This window comes from Capricornis sumatraensis, chromosome 6, assembly GCF_032405125.1.
Source record: "Capricornis sumatraensis isolate serow.1 chromosome 6, serow.2, whole genome shotgun sequence".
Lineage (NCBI taxonomy): Eukaryota > Metazoa > Chordata > Mammalia > Artiodactyla > Bovidae > Capricornis > Capricornis sumatraensis.
Genome location: NC_091074.1, coordinates 33039706 through 33060271, shown reverse-complemented (window position 1 = coordinate 33060271; position 20566 = coordinate 33039706). Strand labels below are relative to the sequence as shown.

At 42.0% G+C, this 20566-nt stretch overlaps 1 protein-coding gene across 3 annotated transcripts in view; it reads right to left on the bottom strand.

Moving 5' to 3' along the window:
* SLC24A2 (solute carrier family 24 member 2) overlaps positions 1-20566 on the bottom strand; it is a 268004-nt gene that overhangs the window by 81077 nt on the left and 166361 nt on the right. For all 3 annotated transcript variants that reach the window (XM_068973561.1, XM_068973562.1, XM_068973563.1), the window contains exons 2-3: positions 10259-10297; positions 7957-8065 (exon numbers count right to left, since the gene is read on the bottom strand). In XM_068973561.1, the coding sequence (XP_068829662.1) occupies positions 7957-8065; positions 10259-10297 (148 nt within the window). The remainder of the gene's footprint in view (positions 1-7956; positions 8066-10258; positions 10298-20566) is intronic.

Here is a 20566-nt window from a genome sequence, read left to right as displayed (position 1 = left end):
AGCCCTGGCACGGTTAGGCCAACCTTGCATAGCGTGGGTTTCTCCAGCCACTTTCACTGCCCTCAATTCCTCACCACCCTGTCTGCCCGCCCAGGTTCCTCACTGCCTTTGAGAACTGCTCTTGAAGGTCACTTTCTCTGAAGGACCCTTTCCTGATGGCCCTGCCCTCAGGTTCACACCTAGGATGGCGTTCCTGAAGACCTGGCAAGCACAGTGCGCCTGCCCTGACAGCTCCTGCTGTCCGCGCACCAGCCGGGCTTCGCTGTTGGGTTTATTAATCTGCACTTGTCAGGATGTGATGTCGACTCCGTGAACGTGTGTGCTTTCACCACCTCGGGAATGAGGGCCTTGCTCCATCACAGGGCTGATTCTAGCGCTTCAGGAAGCCCCACTCCCATCCCCTATGCTTCAGCCAGAGCTCGCAGACCCCACAGGGCAGGTGCTCACAGCTTCTTCCTGCTCCCTGAGGGCCACCTCTGGGGAGATCCTGGTTGCTTCTGGTCCAGCCTCCTCCCCTTCCTGCCAAATCCTTCAACCAGAGCACCTAAAAGCAGTTGCTCCGTGATACATCTTAATCTCTGCTAGGTGTATTTCCCCTTTTTGTTCTTTGTGAAAAGTGCCTTTGCTCTTCCTGCTAATTCTATATAAATTTCAAAGTCAAGTTCTTAAGTTTCATAAACATGTTTTTGGTATTTCAATTAGAACTGAGTTGCATTTAGAATTCCATTTGAGGAGAACTGATATCTTTATAATATACCAACATTTATTTAGATCGTCTTCCATATTCTTCAGAAATGACTACTGTTTTTGCACTAAAGTTCTTAAACATTTTCTTTGGGTTAATCCCTGGCACTTTTTGGTTTTGTTGCATTTTGTTGAGTGGGTCTTTATTTATTTTATGTTTGACATTGATGGTTTATAGGAAAGCAGTTGAGTTGTTCACACTGGTAAAAGGATCTGATATGAGTAAACTCTTAATAGTTTTAACTATTAAAAATATTTATTCTTCCCTGTGGGAATCCCTTTGAGCAAAAGGTTATGTTGTTGCTGAGAAACATGTTTGAAAACCTATAATCTAGGGTACAGGGAAGATGGGGAAACAATAAATAGTGGCTACTCATTTGTGAGGCTTTATGATCAAGCTGTCCTGGAATTCACATCACCTTGCATTGCCTAAGTCAGACTGATAAAGCAGAGATGCCATCAGGATGTCACCGGATCTTAGTGGGAGGAAAATGAGGGACCAAAACTGTCCCTTCAGAAAGGCCGGGGAAAGGCTCTCAGAACACCCTTCCAGTCAATTTAAATGAAAGCAACATAAATGTGCGGCTGGAAAGTGACAGCAGAGACCAGCTGTGTGACGTGAAGTGAATTTACCGTGGGGGAAGCTTGTCTGTCTTTTAATAGCAAAGAAGGCATGTATCGTACTGTGAGTATGGTGTCATTTTCAGATATCTCATTACAGGATTCTGAAGATTTTTGTCATGAAAATGGTCTTAAGAGAAACACACATCAGGCCTGGGGACCTGCTGTTTCTAAACTGTCTCATGCCCTGAGGTTACATAATCCTTCAATTCAATTACAAGCCCCGTAGGCTAACATAGTATTATCCCTGCTCTTGTGTTTGAAGGCATCAAGTACAGTTATTTGTTAAACTTTGCTATTGACAATAAAGTTGCTGTTATGATGAAAAAATGTAAATCAAAATTTGAAATTCCACAAGGAAGGAGACATGACTGCTGCTCACTACTGCAGAGACAACCATTAACTGAATAGGACTTCGTGGGTCACATCCAAAGAGTCTTTTGACAGAGCATGGATTAAGATAATCTACATGGCTAGTCATATGTTTTTTCAGCAGAAACATTATGTAAGCAAGCACTCATTCAATCCACTCAACAAACAGGGATTGGGATCCATGTACCCTGGGCCCTGGAGATAGAGGAGTGCCTGCCTTGTCCAAGATTTAAGGGTAGAGACAGGAGTTCAGTTCAGTTCAGTTCAGTCGCTCAGTCACGTCCAACAGGAAACAAACAACAAATAAATATATTCATGTTGGTTGGAGAAGGCAATGGCACCCCACTCCAGTACTCTTGCCTGGAGAATCCCATGGACGCAGGAGCCTGGTAGGCTGCAGTCCGTGGGGTCGCTAAGAGTCGGACACAACTGAGCGACTTCACTTTCACTTTTCACTTTCATGCATTGGAGAAGGAAACGGCAACCCACTCCAGTGCTCTTGCCTGGAGAATCCCAGGGATGGGGGAGCCTGGTGGGCTGCCGTCTATGGGGTCGCACAGAGTCGGACACGACTGAAGTGACTTAGCAACAGCAGCAGCAGCAGCATGGTGGTTATGGACAAATATATTGCAGGGCAAGGAAGGTCTAGAACTCTGCTTTATTATCATGGTTTTGATTTTGCTGTTTTCAAAAATAGCAGCTGAGTCAGATCTTTCTCATCAGGTAACGTGTACGCTGACTTGAAGGAAGGGAAAGCAGGATGGAGAAAGATGAGAACATGTGCAAAGGCCCTGGGGCAGGAGGATGCTGGGAGTTTGTGAGGAGCTGCTTGTCAATCAGAGTGGAGCAAAGGGAATGACACGTGAGAGGAAGGAGAGGAGGGCAGAGGAAGAGGAGAGGATTGGAGGGGGAAAAAAGAGAGTGGGGAAGGAGGGAGGAAAGAAGAGAGGCAGGTCACAGGGGGCCTTAGGGCCACCACAAAAACTAGGCCTTTTCCTGCTGGTGAGATGGTTTGGAACTGAGGTAGGGCATGATTTTGCCTATGTCGTGGGGTAACCAGGCTCCTTAGACAGCAAGTATTGGGATATGCTTTTGCTGGGGGAGGATTCAGGGCCACTGTATAAAATTTGGACTCAGGGGCCACCAGAGAATGTTTTAAAAGGGAGGAAGAAGGGGAACATTGTATCTCTTTGTAAATCAGAAACTTGAAAAGAGGATGAAGGTTACTAAGGATGAGAAGGAGAAAGGGAACCCTTTGACTTTCACTGGGGTTGACCGTGGAGTTTCATGTTTGAGGGGGCAGAGAGCCCACTTCTGGTTCTTTTGTAGGTCAGGGTGGTTACATAGCTCTCTTCCAGCCCATGTGATGTAAGTGGAAGTCTACTTCTGGGAACACTAAGGTTTTTCTGATTTTAAAAAAGACAGCTGTACTGTCTTCTCACTCAAAGAAGGTTGCCTATGGTTTTGTCCCCTCCACACTGTGTAGTTTGCCCAGAAAATGCCACTGAACCATGGACGGATGTGTGCGGACATCATGGACACTCAGGGATGTGTGTCCCTGAAACAGACTGGGTTAGATGAAAGGTGGTTCAAATTCTCTGGTATCTTCCCATACAGAGGTGGAGTCTCCTCCTCTGTGTCTTGAGTCTGCTCTGGGCTTTGGGATGACGTGACTAGTGCTAGACTATAGTACAAGTGACATTCTGGGACTTCCCAGGCTAGGTCATGGGAAGCCCTGCCCCTGTTGCCTGGGCCTCTTGGATGGTTTGCTCATGGAGCTCTCAGCCACTGTATGAGAAGACCAAGCACGTGTAAAAAGCCCTGTGACAACATGGAGAGTCAGGGGTCCAGCTGAACCCAGCCTCCCAGCTGTGCCTTCAAAGGTGGCAGACACAGCAGACATGTGAGCAAGGCCCTTTTGGATCCTTTAACCTGCCCATCTCCTAGCTGAATAACATCAAATGACCTCCACTGAGACCACATGGAACAGAAGAATCACCTTGCTGATCCCTGAATCACCCAAATTCCTGATCCATGAAATTATGAGCAGGAATGGTATGGGGGTGGTTTTAAGTCACTAAGTCTTGGGTGCTTTGTTACGTATCGATAGATAAGAAACACAAACACTGCTGGATCTTGTGACTCAGGCTCAGAGGCTGAACCAACCACCAATTAAAGCTGTTAGCAAGGGCTCCATCACTGGATTGACACCTGAGTGGCACAGATGAGAAATGTCTTTTCATAGGTCATCTGTCCTGGATGATGTCAAAAATGTCGCTAATGAAAAGGGACTGTCTGCCATGCTGTGCCAATGCACGACTAAGTGAGGCAGGTGCCAGGAACATCAGTCAGTGCAACAGAGAAGCCACGGCAGTGTTCATGCCATCAGCCCGGTGACGTAACCAGCATGCTCTATATTGTTAAGAGGTGACAGTTTGGCACGAGGATGTGTGAGTTCAAGTGATTAGATGCAAACAAAAAGAGAGATGACTATTTCTGAGAGCTTGGAATGTTCTTGGAATGGGAAATGATTGTGAATTTTTTTTGGGAAAAATACTGAAGCAATCTGCTTTCTTGGCAATGTGCTGTGAAGCAATTTGAAAGCACTGAAGTACTTTCCATATTTTCTAATCACTCAAATCCAGAACTGATTATGGCTCTCTGCATTCTCCCAGATTCATGCCATTGGAGCCCTCCATGTCTTTCAGGGAGAGGCTTCACCTTGAAAGGAGGTGCCTGGATTTAGACGGCGCACCTTGCTACAGCAGGAACAAACACCTTAATCGCTGTACAGCCCGACAAGGGCCAGGTGTTTCAGAAAATCACGGATGGCCTGACTCCGAGACAACCCAGATTCACCCTCTCTTATCTCACTGAAACAAAGCATAACCTTCCCACCAGATAGAAAGACAAAAACAAGCCCTACCAGAAACCAAACTCCCTCAGACAAAAACCACAGAAATTTAGATTGTTGAGACCTATGGGCAAGGTCACACACACACACACACACACACACACCTCCCCCCCCACACAGTTGTATATATACAGATCATTTCTGGAATGAACCCCAAGAAATTGGTAGCAGTCACTTCCTCTGAAAGAACTGGGGGACTGGAGAAAACTGGGAGTTTGTTGGAGGAGGAAGACTTATTTTTTCCATCATAGCCTTTCCCCCCCCCAAATCTTATTTACTTATTTTTGGCTGTGCTGGGCCTTCGCGGCTGTGTGGGCTTTCCTCTAGCTGTGGCGAGCGGGGGCTGCTCTCTATTTGCAGTGAGCAGGCTCCCCGTTGTGGCGGCTTCTCTCGTTGTGGCGCACGGGCTCCAGGGCACAAGCTTAACAGTTGTGGGACACGGGCTTAGCTGCCCCATGGCCTGAGGGATCTTTCTGAACCAGGCATTGAACTTGTGTCTTCTGCATTAGCAGGTGAATTCTTTACCACTGAGCCACCCAGGAAAGTCTCACCACAGCCTTTTGAAGTTTTTAAATTAAAACATTCATATGCTGTATTATTTTTCAATGTAATGAAACAGTAATTCCAAACCTGTATGGTCCTTACAATCTGCTAGGCAATGTGTTAAATGCTTAATGAATATTCAACTCCTTTAGTCCTTATAACAACCTTATGATGTAGACATTATTCTATACCATCCTGATTTTTACAGATGAGGAAATTGAGGTCCAGAGAGGTCAAGTAACTTATCCAAGGTCACACAGCTAGTAAATGCAGAACTAGGATTCAGATCCAGAGAGTCTGGCTCTGATGTCTGCCCTCAATCACTATATAACATGCCTTGCCAGAAATAAGTATATTCAGTAGCTTGCTCATAATTGAGTTGGGGCAGGTAAGATAGTTCATTTCTTCTCTCACCTGCTCTTCTGGGTAATGGTGGGGAAGATGGTAGCTCAAAATAACCAAGATACAACCTTAAGCCCATGGGGCTTTAGAAAGCTTTGTAACTGTGTGACTATCAGGGCATGACTATGGCCAGGTGGCTTAATCGTTCTCAGCCTTAGCAGCTACTAGGTACCAGGTAGCCTGTTAGACCTTGGGGACAACTGGTAAATAAATAGAATCCTTGTTCTCTAGAAATTTACTGTGTCCTGGGGGAGACAGGTAGTAAACAAATAATCATACAGCTTGTAAAGTGGGCAATAAAGAAAAATTAAAGGATGCACCGAGAGATGACAACCGGTGCCCTCTATTTATACTGAATGGTCAGGACATGTCATTTACACAAATTGCTGAAGACTGGGCAAAAATAAAGCAGGAGAAAGTGGAAGAAAATGGGAGAAGGAAAAGTATTTTGGGTGGAGGGAACAGTCTAAGCAAAGACTCTGAGGCAGGAAAGAAGTATCTATTTTAGGACAGAAGGCATCTGTCTAGCCAACACAAAGTAAGCCAAAGTGAGTTTGGAGAATGAGACAGATGGTGTAGACCATGGCAAGTATTTCACCATTTTCGTATAAGCCATGGGAAGCCGCTGCAGGTTAGTAGGAGTGACATGATTTGATTTACTTTTTAAGAAGGTTACTTGGGCTGCTAGGTGGAAAATATGCAGAGAAAGAAGCAATGGAGGGACTGGAAGATCAGCTAGGAAGCTGTAAAGATGGCTTGGAATGAAGAGCTCGCAGAGAGAGAAGGAGATACCCTTGAGATCTATTTTGGTGGTACTTTATGACATTAAAATATTAATGTTAGCTGTGAAGAGTTATTAGAAAGCATAGATTTCACAGGTGTGAAAATACTTTGCCAATTATAAAATTACTACACTGAGGTAACTATTACAGGAGATGAAGGAATGAGATACTAGGGAGGCTGTAAGTTGCCCAAAGTCACACAGCTGCTTTGTGGCCGGCAGGAGGTTGCCCTGGGATCCCCTCACTCACTGAGATCATTTCTCTGGGGGTGACCCTGAGCAGTGGAGGGGAAAGACGGCTAGGGACCAGGGCTAATTTCCTTGTCACATGGACCTCTGGTCAAGAGAGTAATGATGTTTAGGATGTTCCTGGCAAACGACTGGCCCTGAGTAAACAGAACCCAGGATCGATGCAGGAAGGCTCCTTGGAAAACGTCACATCAGCTATGCAACTCTCTGGGCCACAAGGTGGAAATGTGTTATAACTGCAGTGCTCCACAGTGGGAATGAGCCTGTGATCCTCACTTATAGTTCTGGGTGAAGGTCCAGTGAGGGAAGGCAGGACCTGGGGAGCTTCTCTCGACATCCCAGGGTTTCATTGACTTCATCTGGACCCTTGAAATTACTTAGCAAAGCTTTACATTGGTAAAGAGCTCTGATTTGTGTGATATGATTTATTAATCTCATCCCATGTGTTCATTCACTGGCAGAGACCTGTTTCCATGTCATTCACCCCTGTGTAACATCAGGCTCAGTTGTAAGGTCCAGGGATGAAGGTAGAACAGAAGACTTGGCAATATACAAGCCCTTTGCTAGTGGCCTAACTCCGATATTTATCTGATGCATCAGATACCTACTTCGTTGAAAAATTATTTTTTTTTTAGCATACTTATGCAATAAAAAAGCACAATGTATCTGGCTTCCTTGTGAGTCTAACTGGAAGAACACAATACTAGACTGTTGGTGATGGTTTATATGATGACCCTACGAGGTGAACCAGGGTGGTTCTTCAACCTGATCCTAAGCAGCTATCTTAGAGAGTGCTCTTCAGGTGTTTAGAAGCTTACCCCCTCATCTTCCAGTTGCCAAAGACTAGGTACAACATTAGTGTTTTGCAGTGAACATCATTCCCCAAACTAATCCCAGCCTTGCTAAGTCATGGAGTTCTTATCTCTCTCTCTTTTTTAAAGATATACAATTTATCAATTTATCCTGATATACCACTTCATTTTGAAACTGAGGAGGATGATGAAAGAGAACTGTCATTCTAGCTGGAAGGGAGAGAAAAAGCTCTTTTGTGTGCTGTGCCTGGTAACAAACTGTATTAATGCTGGAGACATCAAAAGACAGAATCAGCAAACAGACCTCCGCTCCTGTTCTGGTACAAGAACCTCTGCTGGTGAACTGGGCGGTGGTAGAAAAAGCGCACGGAAGGGCCGGGGCTGCCTCTGGCAGAGGTGACACACGAGGACATTAGCGGGTTTGTGATGGAAGCACAAATGTGTTTTAGGAAGACAGGCCTTTTCACAGCCTTTGCCTCCGCCCCAAACAAGTCCCCAAACCAAAGCCTGATGCTTACCTTCAGCGAGTGGGTCAAGGGTGTGTATCATGAGCTGGAAGATGCTGTTCCTCATGAGACTGTTGTGGAGGGAGGCGGAACTTCCGCCCCGCTGCAGACGTGGCTTCACCTGAGCAGAGGAACCAGACAAAGATGCTGTGAGTGCTCAGAAATGCAAGGCAAGCCCCTCACCTCATCTATCATAGCATCACACACAATCGAATCAAAGATGTTCGACGTACATTCCTTCAAAGTCTCTGGAAGGAATGGCGTTCTCACATCTTTTCCAACTAAAGGGATTAACTGCTATCGTTTCTTGAGAACTTAGTATATGCTGGCCATTGTACTATGACCTCCATTAGTTGATCTCATTCTCAAACTTAACTCTATGAACTAGGCATTCTTATTGTTTCCTTTAGACAGATGAAGAAATTTAGTCTTAGAGAAGCAAAGTGATGTGTTTAGGTCATAAAGACAAAAAATGGAGGTTACAAGAATGGGTTGCAGGTCTGCATCACTTAACATCTGTTCTCTGAACCAGTGGGTAGTCTCTAAAATGTTTGTATTGCATACCCTATAAGTAAAAATTTTGAGTGTGTGTATGTGTGTCTATCTATATGCATATGTATCTCTACCTATATCCAGACACATACTAAAATAAGTGCATATATACCATAAAACATTTACAAGAGTGGAGATTATGAAGACTAATATAGAAAGTTAACAACAGAGGTGCTAATATTTCCCCCTTCCTCCACAAAGGAACATCAGGCACACATTTCAGGGTGCCTCATTCCATGCGGGAACCACGGCTCTCATCCATGAAGCCCTGCAGTCTGTGTTAAGTGAGATCGGAAGAGAGAGATCCTCCTATTATGTCTCCACAGAGAACCTTCCTGACTCCAAAGGGGCCTTTAGTTTATGGGGTTTTGCAAAATGTTTCATCACACTACACATCTACAAGGAGGCTTCCTGAGAAAAGTCCCACAAGAGATGCTGTGACCAAATACATTTGGAAAGTGCCACATCCTAGGCTAACTCACCTTTAGAGTTTTAGGATATGTATTAGACACTAAGATGCACTAAGTTTAATACTAAAGAAGTATGATTAACTTGGCTAACTTGGACAGTGTTTATGAGCATTGCTCATTCATCCCTTATTTTGTAGAACACTTATTAACAATGATTCATGTGTTTGGAGGCAAACATGAAACCCACAGGAAGCCTGAAGTATTGGTAAAATGTGATTATATGATACATGGAGAAACCTAAAATTTTTAGGGTGATTTTATTATACCTGATATTCTATTAGAAATAATATCTCCAATTCTACAGGGTTTGGGGAAGAATCCGAGGGGATGACTGGTATTTCAGAACCAGATCGTGGTTCACAAAGGAAGAGCCTGGGTCTGTACCCCTAGCCCAGTACTGGATCTGGTATATCCTATGGACTCCCAGTGCATGGCAGAAGTCTCTACTCTGAGCATCACAGGAGGAAGAATGGGGTCATAAGTATCTTCATTACTAGTCCTCTCAGACTCAAAAATCTGCAACTTAAAAAAAAATGTGCTGTGTTATTTGATTCAGAAGATTAAGGCTTAGAAAATGTTAGGGGCAAGGTTAAAAGATTTGAATAGAGTTGAAATGTAATCACTGATGACTGAACATTAAAAACTCTGAAGGTCATTTCCTTGCCAAGCTTCACAATACAAAATGTGATGTGTTAATTGGATAGGGACTGGAAAATGTGTTTGCTGTTAATAATATGTCATAATCACTGTTACTATGTTCCCTTATTTGGGGAAACCAAAGGAACTCTTCCATGGAAATGTTCCTTATCCTATATCTATAGAACTTAAAGCATTCTTCCGGGCATTATGTATATATTGAATGTATAGAACTTCATGCAGCATTTCTTTTGATGGAACCAAAAGAAATTTCCAACCAAAAATACCACGCGCGCATGCAGATACATAAAGAAATAGATACCAAGCATTAGATCCCTCACTGTCCCCAAACAGCAGCTCAACATCCCTTGGAATGGAATTTGAAAATACCTCACTCTTTCAACTTTTTCATGCCAAGTGAAAGAGGGAACTTAAATCCTTTCGAAACCTAGTCCTAGAAATCATTTGTCACTGAATGTAAGAATTCAGTTGACACTAATACCAGGACAGAACATTTGTACACCCGCAGATTAAACCCTTTAAAGATTCCAAGGGAGAGGATGACTTGTTGAGCTCAAGAGCCCCTCTTCCGCCTACCCCTCCCCACCCTGTCCACAGGCACAGAAACAGGTACAGACAAGGCCACTGCTTCCTACCGGTAGAGTCTGTTCATCCTTGTCCCTGGTTGTAGAGGACTGCACGAGAAGAAAAGGCAGAAACAAAAGACAAAGAAATAAATAAACAACAAGTCACACATAGGTTTTTACACTTAAACACAAGCATCAGCATAGGGCAAGATTTGGTTCTTTCTGCTCCTGGGAAAGACTATGCCGACACAGGAAATTAAGGATGTACGCCACGTGTTAAGTGGCTCCAGTCGTGTCCAACTCTTTGCGACCCTATGGATTCCTCTGTTCATAGGGATTCTGCAACCCGCCAGGCTCCTCTGTCCACGGGATTCTCCAGGCAAGAATACTGGAGTAGGCTGCCATGCCCTTCTCTAGGGGATCTTCCTGACCCAGGGATCAAACCCACGTCTCTTACATCTCCAGCACAGGTAGGTGGGTTCTTTAGCACTGGTGCCATATGGTTATTTAGGTATATGGTACTTTCACTAGAAAGATCAAAGTTGAATGGCCAACCCAAATACCCAGTGACAGAAGGAAGTTAAATTAGTTGTGATCTGGCCATCCAGCGGAATGTCATGTGGTCACTAAAATGAATGAGGTAAGTACACATCTGCTTGACATGGAAGAATATCTAAGATGTATCATTCAGTGAAAAAATTAAAACCCTTATTTACTATTTCATTTTATAAAAGAAAATAATAATAATACATTAGCACATATAAAGAAAAAAGTTCTGCAAGAATCATTAGTGGTTATTCTTTTTAGTGGTTAGTATCAAGGGCTGAGATTACAAGGATGTGTCATAGTCCATGTCCTTCAGAGGGAGTCAACACTCACCACCTCGAGTGTGGTACATCAAATAAAGCCTGAAGACGCGAGGCCACTGACGTGAAGACTAAGACCATCACACGTGGAATCCAGATGACCCACCTTCTTTCCTGCCCCACCCCTTCAAGTTTTTCATTCTAAAAAAGGAAATATTTGTCCCTTTGATAAAAGTTGACTAAAACACAAGGGCCCAGGAGGGCCAGCCATTCATTGCGTGCTTAGTCACTCAGTTGTGTCCAACTCTTTTGTGACCCCACAGACTGTAGCCCACCAGGCTCTTCTCTCCATGGGATTCTCCTGGCAAGAATACTGGAGTGGGTTGCCATTTCCTCCTGCAGGGGATCTTCTCAACCTAGGGATCGAACATTGATCGAACATCAATCTCCTGCACTTGGCAGATAGATTCTTTACCACTGAGCCACCTGGGAAGCCTGGTTGGGGAGAATATAACTCAGACAAGGGGACTCTGGCACTCTTCCTCCAGGTCCCAACTGGACGGCTTAGCTTCCTCTATGAAATGAAAACTCCTTTTTCAATAGAACCAGGCATAGTCCTACAATCTTTCCGAGAGTATGCAGGTACCCTGGGAACTTCCTCATGATCAGACCATTGTCTCTGTCACTTCCCCTCGACTATGGGTTCAAAGAGCAAGAAGAAACTGGAATCTTTCCCCCGTCTTGCCTCTGGTCCTCCCATTAATGTCTTTGCTGACCTGTCTTCAGGACTAATCACACACAGCAAGAAGAGAAGATGCAGGCAGAACTACTTTAACAGCTTCATGAGCCCTGGGTTCTTTTTTTAGCCCTACCAAACATGTCACAGAAAGAACATTCAGATGCCCCCACACTCCACCTAAAATATACAATTTTTTGTGTGTAAAAAAATGGGAAAGATAATTATAACTTTGCATTTCAAATTACTGGCTATGGGCAATTCATTGAATTTATGATAGGCATGCTGGAAATGTTGGAAAGTGACGAAACTGAGCCTGTGATTTGGTTTCACATGTAAGTTTCAAGAAGACGAACAGAATACTTATAAAGTTGATAACACACATTTTGTTGACATTCAATTAAATATTTAATGATCTCGTAGATAATTTTTGGATTTTAGAGTAGATATCAACATGTTTTTTTCTTCTGGTTCCAGATAGTTTTGCAGACCCTTGAAGAACCTGTAAGTTTCAGGCACAGGCAGAAGTGGTTAGGTTGGAGGTAATTTCTGAGTACACATCCCTAGTGGCTCTGTGGTAAAGAACCTGTCTGCCAAGGCAGGAGACACAGGTTAGATCCCTGGGTTGGGAAGATTCCTCTGGAAAAGGAAATGGCAACCCACTCCAGTATTCTTGCATGGGAAATCCTGTGGACAGAGAAGCCTGGTGGGCTACAGTCCACGGGGTCACAAAAGAATCATGACTGAGTGAGTAAACACTTTCTGAGTATACCTTACAGGCATGACTAAATTTGCCATAAGCTCCTAATACGGGGCTCTGTCTCGGTGACTTCTCTAGACACACTAATAAGAAAATATCCTTGATTCCCTAGTCCCAGGAACATGCTTGGGGAAGTGGAGTGGACGTGAAACTGTCTTTTGATTTCTGTTTCTGCTCTGAAAGGCACCGCATGATCCCATTTCTCTCTGGCAGTCCTTTCATTTTCTCATCTCCCACATCAGACAGCTCAACAAATGGCCCCATATTCTACAGAACAATTCCCCAGGGAAATTATCCAGGGCAGCCAGCTCAGCCTTTGGACACACATGGAGATTAACTGTCAGAGCACGCCTTTTCAGTTAGCAAATTTACACCTTGTGGTTAAATGGGAGACAAATAATTATAAGCTGAGGTTTGATACCGCAGTGATACTATGGAACATGAAGGAATGGGATGGGACTGAGGAAAGAAATGGGTGGTCTTTATAAGAACAAAAATATCACCAGCAGAGAGAAAGGATTCAAAAAGACATATTTTAAAAAAATATTTGAAGAAGAAGAAAAAAATCCAAACCTGTTTTTTGGTCTGAAAGGAAGAAAAAAAAAAATCTATTCCAATGACTTGCTTTTTCTCTCACAAGCAAGGAGGCTCATAAGACACAATAGATGGAAAGAAAGTGCTTTGTACATAGATTCTTTCAAGATAAAACAGTGCAGGGAAAGTTCTAAATCCTCTGCAGAATTTCCCACTGTTTAATGTCAGCACAAGTTGACATCATTAGTTTACTTTCAAGTGTAATTTGCAGATATGAATATACATCAGGTTGCAACATGTACATTTATATACAGACACGTGGCAACTGAGGTCATTCAACACCCTCCACTTTCCTTTTATGTAGCCTTGTTGCAAAAAAAGATGAGAAACGTGACATATGACGGTCATTGTTCATTTTCAGGGCTTCACCCACCTCTACTCATAATTCCCAATGCTCACTTGACTTAGCCTCCGTCTAATCATTCCTTGAAGCAGCCTCACAGTCCTGGAAATGTGCCTCTGATTATGTTAGAAATTCAATTTTAAAGGGATTTTAATTACACTGGAGGTAACTAGTAAAGGACCACAGAAATGATTCGAATGTATACATCCTGTAGTGTTTCTAAGCACTGGATTATTTAGTTAAGTGTCCAGGTTTTGGGTTGGCCTCAACGTTGTGATTTTCTTTTCAGGGCTATTGAACATCTGGTTTATTCTAACTCACTGGATGCCACAGAAAAGACAACTTCTTCAAAAGAGGACCTATGTGATTTTAAGGATTAATTTTGGCTTCTGTTTTATAAATTTCCTTAATGTTAAACACAGTTAAATATCATACTTTTGGGCTACACTGATTTGAAAGCCCAATTCCTGGTGGTCTGTTCAAAGACTGTTGCCAATTATAGGAAAGACTTGTTAAGCCAAATCCATAGTATTCCACAACAATTCTTGAGGAATACATCTTTTACTTAATAAAGTATCCTATAATTCAATCCTATATTTAATTTAAACTGACCCCTTCCCTAATTACTGCAAATAATTGAACAACTGAGATGACGCCATTAATATCTGTTGTTCTTCATGCTGGAAACCCAATTCCATGTGGCAATTTTGCTACTAGTTCAAAATGCATTTTAAAAGTGCCATTCCTCCACCCCTGATAATAAAACACATAGCTCATTTACAAAGCATTTTTAACTCTATAAATCATTCACAAATCCTTAAATCACCTTTCTTCCTTTGACCCTTGAAAGCCATTGGTTAAAAATGATTCCCCTGGGACTTCCCTAGTGAGTCAGTGGTTATAATTCCACACTTCCACTGCAGTGGGCGAGGGTTGGGGAACTAAGATAATATGGCCAGAAAAAAAGATACCCTTAATTTGAAGTAAAGTTTTTTTTTTTCTTTTTAATTTATTTATTGAAAGATAATTGCTTTATAGAATTTTGTTTTCTGTCAAACCTTAACATGAATCAGCCATAGCTATACATATATCCCCTCCATCTTGAACCTCCCTCCCGTCTCCCTCCCCATCCCACCCCTCTAGGTTGATATGGAGCCTCTGAGTTTCCTGAGCCATTCAGCAAATTCCCGTTGGCTACCTATTTTACATATGGTAATATAAGTTTCCATGTTACTCTCTCCATACATCTCACCCTGTCCCCTCTCCCATGTCTGTAAGTCTATTGTCTATGTCCGTTCTGCCATTGCTGCCTTGTAAATAAATTCTTCAGTACCATTTTTCTAGATTACATATATGTGCGTTGCTGCTGCTGCTGCTGCTAAGTCGCTTCAGTCGTGTCCGACTCTGTGTGACCCCATAGATGGCAGCCCACCAGGCTCCCCCGTCCCTGGGATTCTCAAGGCAAGAACACTGGAGTGGATTACCATTTCCTTCTCCAATATGTGCGTTAGAATATGATGTTTATCTTTCTCTTTCTGACTCACTTCACTCTGTATAATAGGTTCTAGGTTCATCCACCTCATCAGAACTGACTCAAATGCATTCCTTTTTATGGCTGAATAATATTTCACTGTGTATGAACCACAACATCTTTTTTTTAAATTTTTTATTCTTTTTAAATTTTAAAAATTAATTTATTTTAATTGGAGGCTAATTACTTTACAATGTTGTAGTGGTTTTTGCCATACATTGACATGAATCAGCCATGGGTGTACATGTGTCCCCCATCCTGAACCTCCTTCCCACCTCCCTCCCCATCCCATCCCTCAGGGTCATCCCAGAGCACTGGCCCTGAGTGCCCTGTCTCATGCATCAAACCTGGACTGGTGATCTGTTTCACATATGGTAATATACATGCTTCAATGCTGTTCTCTCAAATCATCCCACCCTCGCTTTCTCCCACAGAGTCCAAAAGCCTGTTCTTTATATCCATGTCTCTTTTGCTGTCTTGCATATAGGGTCATTGTTACCATCTTTCTAAATTCCATATATATGCATAAGTATACTGTATTGGTGTTTTTCTTTCTGACTTACTTCACTCTGTATAATAGGCTCCAGTTTCATCCACCTCATTAGAACTGATTCAAATGGATTCTTTTTAATAGCTGAGTAATATTCCATTGTGTATATGTACCAAAGCTTTTTTATCCATTCATCTGCTGATGGACATGTAGGTTGCTTCCATGTCCTGGCTATTATAAACAGTGCTGTGATGAAATTGGGGTACACGTGTCTCTTTCAATTCTAGTTTCCTCGGTGTGTATGCCCAGCAGTTGGATTGCTGGGTTGTATGGCAGTTCTATTTCCAGTTTTTTAAGGAATCTCCACACTGTTCTCCATAGTGGCTGTACTAGTTTGCATTCCAACCAACAGTGTAAGAGAGTTCCCTTTTCTCCACACCCTCTCTAGCATTTATTGTTTGTAGACTTTTTAAAAGCAGCCATTCTGACTGGTGTGAGATGGCGCCTCATTGTGGTTTTGATTTGCATTTCTCTGATAATGAGTGATGTTGAGCATCTTTTCAAGTGTTTGTTAGCCATCTAGGTTGCTTCCATGTTCTAGCTATTGTAAATAGTGCTGCAGTGAACAATGGGATACATGTGTCTTTTTCAATTTTGGTTTCCTCAGGGTATATGCCTAGTGGGATTGCTGGGTCATATGGTGGTTTTATTCCTAGTTTTTTAAGGAATGTCCATACCATCTTCCATAGTGGCTGTATCAATTTATATTCCCACCAGCAGTGCAAGAGTGTTCCCTTTTCTCCACACCCTCTCCAGCATTTATTGTTTGTAGACTTTTTGATGATGGCCATTCTGAGTGGTGTGAAGTGATATCTCATCGTGGTTTTGATTTGCACTTCTCTAATAATGAGCGAAGTTGAGCATCTTTTCATGTGTTTGTTAGCCATCTGTATCTCTTCTTCAGAGAAATGTCTGTTTAGGTCTTTCCCCCACTTTTTGACTGGGTTGTTTGTTTTTCCGGCATTGAGTTGTATGAGCTGTTTGTATATTTTGGAAATTAATCCTTTGTCAGTTGTTTCATTTGCTATTATTTTCGCCCATTCTGAGGGTTGTCTTTTCACCTTGCTTATAGTTTCCTTTGCTGTGCAAAAGCTTTTAAGTTTAATCAGGTCCCACTTGTTTACTTTTGTTTTTATTTCCACTACTCTAGGAGGTGGGTCATAGAGGCTCTTGCTTTGATTTATGTCATTGAGTGTTCTGCCTATGTTTTCCTCTAAGACTTTTATAGTTTCTGGTCTTACATTTAGGTCTTTAATCCACTTTGAGTTTATCTTTGTGCATGGTGTTAGGAAGTGTTCTAACTTCATTCTTTTACATGAAGCTGTCCAGTTTTCCCAGCACCATTTATTGAAGAGGCTGTCTTTGCCCCATTGTATATTCTTGCCTCCTTTGTCAAAAATAAGGTACCCATAGGTACATGGGTTTATTTCTGGGCTTTCTATCTTGGTCCATTGGTCTGTATTTCTGTTTTTGTGCAAAGTGTAGTTTTGATGTGACTTTGTAGAGAGCCTTGTCCCACACACAGACCCCCATTACCACTTCACACACATAGACATCACGTAAATACTCCAGAGCTTAGCTACATCATGGACACACAGCCCCTGTTTTACTCCGACTAGTAATCACCCACCTGCAAATTACATAATCAGATGGGTTACTGGGAAGATTTCATGTGCCAGAAGACAAGTGTGTAAAATAAAGGATAGATGATCTGGCCAGTGGCTTTGACAACAGATAAGAAAGACAAGCAAATTTTCACAACAGTCAAATAACAACCATAAACTTCCACCACCATAATCTTTCATTAAGTCCTGTGAAATGTACCTAAATTCAGTGTGCCAAGGACTCAGAGGCACTATAAAGTCTATAAGAAAAGACCTAAAAGTATAATTATTTTGTCATTAAGTGTGACTCAAAACATATTAGAAATATTAATTCATTACTTAATTGACATTAATGTCAATTTAGAAAAGTTGGGTGAGGGATGACTGATTTTCATTTAAAAAATTAACAAGAAAGTGTGAAATGATATCTCCTTGTTCTTTCAGTATATTTACATGCAATAAACAAAAACATTAAAAATCTCCCTTCTGATTAAAAACGAATAATCCTCAAAGCCTATGAGAAGACTAAGTAAACTATGTAAAAGCTTCAAATCAGAAATCTAAAAGGGAAGAAATACAACCATTTCTTAATCAGATGCAAAGTCATGTCCCTTTGCCTCCCTTTATTGTGCCCCTAACATACTCCCTAAAATATTCAGGGGAACGAGATTAAATAAATTCCTAAAGAAAGGACTTGTGCTCCCTATGCTAAGTTGTGCCTGACTCTTTGTGACCCCACGGACTGTAGCCCACCAGCTTCTTCTGTCCATGGGATTTTCCAAGTAAGAATACTGGAGTAGGCTGCCATTTCCTCCTCCAGGGGATCTTCCTGACCCAGGGACTGAACACACATCTCTTGCATGGGCAGGCAGATTCTTTATCACTGAGCCAACTGGGAAGCGCTAAAGAAAGGACTACTAAGAGATTTAAATTCAAATTATGTTCACTATTGGTTGCTGGATAATTATGCCACTGTCACTGTCCTTTAGGAAAGTAAGAATCTCAAAGATTAGTGAAGTGCTGAAGGCGGCCGCCCAGATAGCAATAATATCCACTTGCAATAACACCCACTGTGGTTTTAAAGAAACACATTAGGATGGGATGGCGAGAAAGGACGAACATTAAGTAAAAAGCATAGTAATGAAAACTCACACTTTGCAAACAAAGTGCTTTGATGATTTATCCAAATAATTCCCATGATCTTGAAATATTTGGAATAGTAGAAAGAAATTTCAGAAGAGTAGATATAACCTTCAAAAAAAGGAAACGGAATAAAATTGCTTAGAGACAAAGAACAACATTTTGCCTTTTAAATAGTTGTACAAGAGAAGAAATAATGTAGGATGAGAAGTGGTGTCATATAGTTACTAAGAATGTGGAATTCAGGCCCAGACCCTGTGGGTTCATTTCCCTATTTTTGTCACTTATTAGTCTTGTGACTTTGGACAAGTTAATCTCTTTATGCTTTAGCTTCCTCATCTGTCAAATGGGGATAATGATAGTAAGTGCCTCAGGGGGTTGTTGGGAGGTTTCAATGAGTTTATACACACAATGTGCTTAGATGATGTTTGGTACATGCAAAACACTATGTATTGATATTAGTACTATCATCAGTACTATTAATAACAGGAGCTACAAGAAAATTATAATGGCAAACTCTATGACAAAAGTAGGTTCAAGGCTGTGAACGGGATTAGAGAACAGGGTGGTTTCTATGTGGGGTAGGAAAATTCCACGGGTCGGGATGGTGCAGGATGATTTGTTTAGGACGCCAGAGGGCAGTTAATTGTGCATGTCCGAGGTTGGCAGCCAAGGGAAGAGGAGATGACACGACAGATTATATTTCCTTGGCTTGGCTTCAGGCTCCATCCCTGTCCCATGAATCAGCACTGTCTGAAGGATACAGGATTGGCAAGGCAAGGCTTGCATTTCACATCTCATATACCTTAATGGGCCTGATTTTGATCAAGAAGTTCTGGAGACTAAAAGATTCAGAGAAGGTAGGACCCCCAAATTTATAGATGTTATATTTTATATGTCAATTATATCTCAATAAAGCTGGAGAAAGCAAAATAAAAACAGAAAAGGAGTTTAAATGCTTCTCCATAAATTGGTAAGTTGTACTGGGTGTGTACCATACCCAACTCCCCCAGCCACTCTCTCCAAATAGTGGAAACTGTAAGATCACTGAAAGCAGTATGCCTCCTATGGTTCTTGACATGGCTACTAAAATGCAACCAGGTGGCAGGAGAGAGTGAGGCCACTTAGGAGGAGTGGGGACTGTGGGGTCCTTTGTCAGGAACCAAAGCTCCTCAGATGCTTGCTCCACAGGCTAAATTAATAGTAATGATAGTTATTTAAATCTACTCCTTATAGTCCTTATTGAATCCTTCTTATTAAATAGGTACACAGAAGACATTAACTCCTCATTTTATAAACAGAAAGAGAGAAGGATGAAGTGCCCCAGGTTTGTTTCTGTACTTGGGATACTGAGCACCTTTGTTAATTCACTTAATTTAGGAATTAACAGCCCAACAACTACTACCATCTCTCACCTCCCCCTGAAAAATCCAGATGTTACCAATATAATACTTTGCTGTATTGTTTGAGCAGTTCTCACAATTACTAATGAACCATTTTGATATGCCAATCAAACACAATCTGTTGGTGTTCTGGCATTAGCCACACAAATTTCGTTTGACTGGTAAAGAACTCCAATGTGCTCATATATTAAGTCCAGATTGCCTGACTTCTAAGGAAAGAGGGTCTAAGATGATGTGAACTTAAAAGTTCAACAAATGTTGGTGCTGGATTACCACAGAATAATCTGCGGTAAATGAAGCAGATTTTAGTAATAATGGACAATATTTACTGAAAGCTCAACATGTGCCAAGGGCTTCATATATAGTATCTCACTGAATCCTCACAATAGCAGGTATTATCACCACTCCTACCCCCTGTAATACATAAGGACCCTGAGGCTGAAGGAGGTTAGACAATTTGTCCACAGCCATGTAGCTAGCCAGTAAGAGGCAGAGCTGGGATATGAACTCAGACACCTGGGCTGCAGAGTCTCTTGAAGTGCTGGGGAAACAAGAAAGTGGAATTTTCCTTGCAGTGGCCTGTGGGAAGGAGGCTGGAAACTGCAAATACAGTAAAAATAGCTTATGTATATTAAGAACTATTTATGAGCTCTGACTTCCAATGGAAGCCAGAAAATCTTTGCCAAGTGATTGCTGTGGATGCAGAAATGACAGATTTTATTTGTGTTCATTTGGTACAAAAAGTTGGTACCTGGGAATAGAGAAAGTAGAGAAGTTATTTTCTGGTCTTCTGTTTCTTCCAGCATTATTATTTTGACTTGTCTACAATTGTCATAAATTTTCCTCTGAATATCTCTTGAAGGTCATGGAGGCATGTTTATGACCTTCACAACAGCACAGGTCTAAGTAA